This window comes from Volvox carteri (assembly GCF_000143455.1).
Source record: "Volvox carteri f. nagariensis unplaced genomic scaffold VOLCAscaffold_35, whole genome shotgun sequence".
In the NCBI taxonomy this organism is placed as follows: domain Eukaryota; kingdom Viridiplantae; phylum Chlorophyta; class Chlorophyceae; order Chlamydomonadales; family Volvocaceae; genus Volvox; species Volvox carteri.
The window spans coordinates 739,415-742,364 of record NW_003307578.1 but is presented as its reverse complement, the minus strand read 5'-3'; the positions used below and the strand labels follow the sequence as shown (position 1 = coordinate 742,364).

The window sequence follows — 2,950 nt, the reverse complement described above, 5'->3', positions numbered from 1 at the left end:
GCGCCGTCGTCATTACCGCCGCCACTACCTTTCGGAACCCCGCCCAACTCCCCGCAACCTCACCCCAGCAGAGCGAGCTCCTCACCGCAGCCGCCCCGACCGCTTCAACCATCACCATCTACACCCCCGTCATCTCCAGTGCAATCCGGAGATCCATCACCTCCACCACCAACTTCATTATTATCGCCACCGTGGCAACCGCCTGAGGGCGGCGCCAGCTTGAAACCCCCACCAAGTAAATCTCTAGCTCTATTTCAGTTCCTGATACAGTCGTCATCCCCGGAGCAGCAGCAGCAACAACTTCAGGTAAAGACATGCATGTTCGAGGAAGCACTGCTGCTGTCCTGTCGTGAGATCCATTCTGCATTCATATATGTTATATAGCAGGTTAGGCACTACTGGTAAGGCATGGACCATTGTCCCCGGGAGATTCCGGGATCGAGACCTTCCGTTGGAGGAGGGAAAAGTGTCCCTATGTGATGTACGGTGGTGACTAGGAGTTCACTGTTCATGTGAGCTGATTGAGCTCGGAATCGAGCTGCCGTCGATTCGGCAGAATTCGTCAGATGCCGGTGGTGGGTGCGGAACCTGAGTGAACCACTGAGGTGTTGACTTGGGTGATTAGTTGAGGGTGCCACGAAATACTGGGGAAGGCAGGGTAGCGGCCACGGGTGAAAGCATGCCCCCCATTATAGTAATCGTGTATGTGTATGTGTATGTGTATGTGTATGTGTATGTGGGCCGTGCGTCCACGCAAGCTATATTATCTCCTTGTGTCGGCTCTTTATATATCCTCCCCTTCCTTTTCGGACTGCTGCTGCTGCTATTGCTATTGCTACTGCTGCTGCTGCACACATGTATGTATGTACGTATATGTTGCTCCACGGACAAAATGGCGCCGCAGCCCCTTCACCGCCGTCCAGCAGCGACCGTGGCAGCAGCAGTGATGGCGGTTCTTCATGGCCCCTTACTATTGGGCTTTCCGCGGGCCTCGGCGCCCTAGTATTGGTCGCCTTATTAGCTCTCGGTCTCTACCTGGCAGGCCGGAGCAAGCGTGGGCGGCAGCAGGAGACCGCAGTCTTCCCTTTCTACACAAGAAGTAATTATACAGTCCAGTAGTCGGAACATACATGTGCATACGGCAACTCCTTGGGCAAGCTAGGCACTAAGTGGGATTAGGCGCCGCCGCTGCGACCCATTACTGGCTAGGTAGCTACGTAGCCACGAGTGGCGTACACACGTAGCTACGTAGCTGATTATTACTTGATGCTTGATGATAATCGTGAAAAGCGGAGTTGATCATGACTGCGTTTGCTTTGTAGCAAGACTGGTCGGTTGCAGAAGCGCATTGCTGGCAAGCAAGAATTAATGTATGCATGCGTGATGGCGTGCACGGTGTGTGTGTGTGTGTGTGTGTGTGTGTGTGTGTGTGTTACAGCAGCCTCCGGACTCGTGAAGAGTAGAGCCAACCCGCCCGCTGGCCGTGCACTGCTCCTGAGGCGACCCGGGCCGCAGCCAAGGCAGCCACCCAGGCCAGACAACGCACCCAGTGGAGGGATGCATTATTAGGCATTGAAGTGCGAAACAATACATGTCGTGCTAACCCTACCGACCAGTAGTAACATGTGTTCGCTTTCTGGATTAAGTGTCTAGAGACAGTTTTTGGGGGGCTTGCTGCTGCTGGTGCACTTGTTATTGTTCGCTCGTGTGTGCGTGCTGTTGGCTCGATGGCTCGGGGGATGCATCCCCGCTACATTGGGGGTCGGGGGTTTTCCGGCAGCTGGGGCCCAGCTGGCAGCTGCGTGATGAGTCTCGAAAACATGTACGGCTGTACTGTAACAGCCGTCTCTTACCTTAGCTGTTTTAGCGGAAGTAGAGGGTCTCGTCCACGATTGGCGACCCAGCGTTAGGCGTGAGAAGAGACAAGGGAAGTCGGGATTCGAAGACATACGTCGAGAACGGTGACAGCAAGGTCTTGAACCCTGAACACTAGTATAGTGATACGTTAAGTGTCTGGCCGAAGCACTTCACCTGGGTGGCTTAAATGCGGCCCACCTGCCGCCATCTCCATTCCTGGAGTCTTGGTGCCGTACGCTAGGTTGTGATAGCGTACCAGAAAGTGAGTTCGTACAGTTAACGAGTATGGTTCGTAAATACGGGACCGTACCGTTACTGTGATTATGCTTTAATAGCTTAAAGATATTCTAAGGTAAATGTAGCTTGCTACATCCCTCCCCCTCAGAAGCGAACCGTCCCGGGAGCGTCACCTTTTCTTGCGAGCAGGTGCTTTCCCAACCTCAAAACGCACCGCACGCCGATGCTTGTCGACGACAATGCACTGGCGGGATTGAGCAGCTTTAAGACACTGTTTTGCGTTTTCAATACGTTTGCGCATGACCTTGGGATAGCGGTCAGCGGCAGGCACTTTGGTTTTTAGGTGCAAGTCAACCGGCACACGTGGCTGCTTGATACCATTAAGGCTAAACGGGGTGGCACCCGTTGAGCTCTGCCTCGAGTTATTAATAGCAAACTCGATGAGTGGCAGGTGTTCGTCCCAATCATCCTGAGTGGGCGAAATATAGTGCCTCAGTGTCTCTTCTAGCAAGCGATTCATTCGCTCGGTTTGACCATCAGTCTGCGGATGGTAGGCTGTGCTCATATAGAGGTGGGTGCCTAGCAGGCGAAATGTTTCCTTCCAAAAGTTGCTTGTGAAGCGTGTGTCCCGGTCAGACACAATATTCTGTGGAAGGCCGTGCTGTTTGAAAACCGTAGCCACAAAGAGGCGGGCTAGATCTTCCGCACCGACGGATGTGGTTGTGGGAGCGAAGTGCGTCATCTTGCTCAGGCGGTCCACGAACACTACTATCGCGTCATGCCCATTGCGGGTTGTGGGTAGCTGTGTGACCAAATCCATTGACACACTATCCCAAACGTTATCTGGAATGGGAAG

At 53.6% G+C, this 2,950-nt stretch overlaps 1 protein-coding gene across 1 annotated transcript in view; it reads left to right on the top strand.

Moving 5' to 3' along the window:
* VOLCADRAFT_94044 (uncharacterized protein) overlaps window positions 1–206 on the top strand; it is a gene marked incomplete at both ends in the record, with an annotated part of 6,387 nt that extends 6,181 nt beyond the window's left edge. Inside the window, one exon of the mRNA XM_002953304.1 lies at window positions 69–206. Coding sequence (XP_002953350.1) covers window positions 69–206 — 138 coding nt within the window. The remainder of the gene's footprint in view (window positions 1–68) is intronic.
* Window positions 207–2,950: the final 2,744 nt, after the last annotated feature.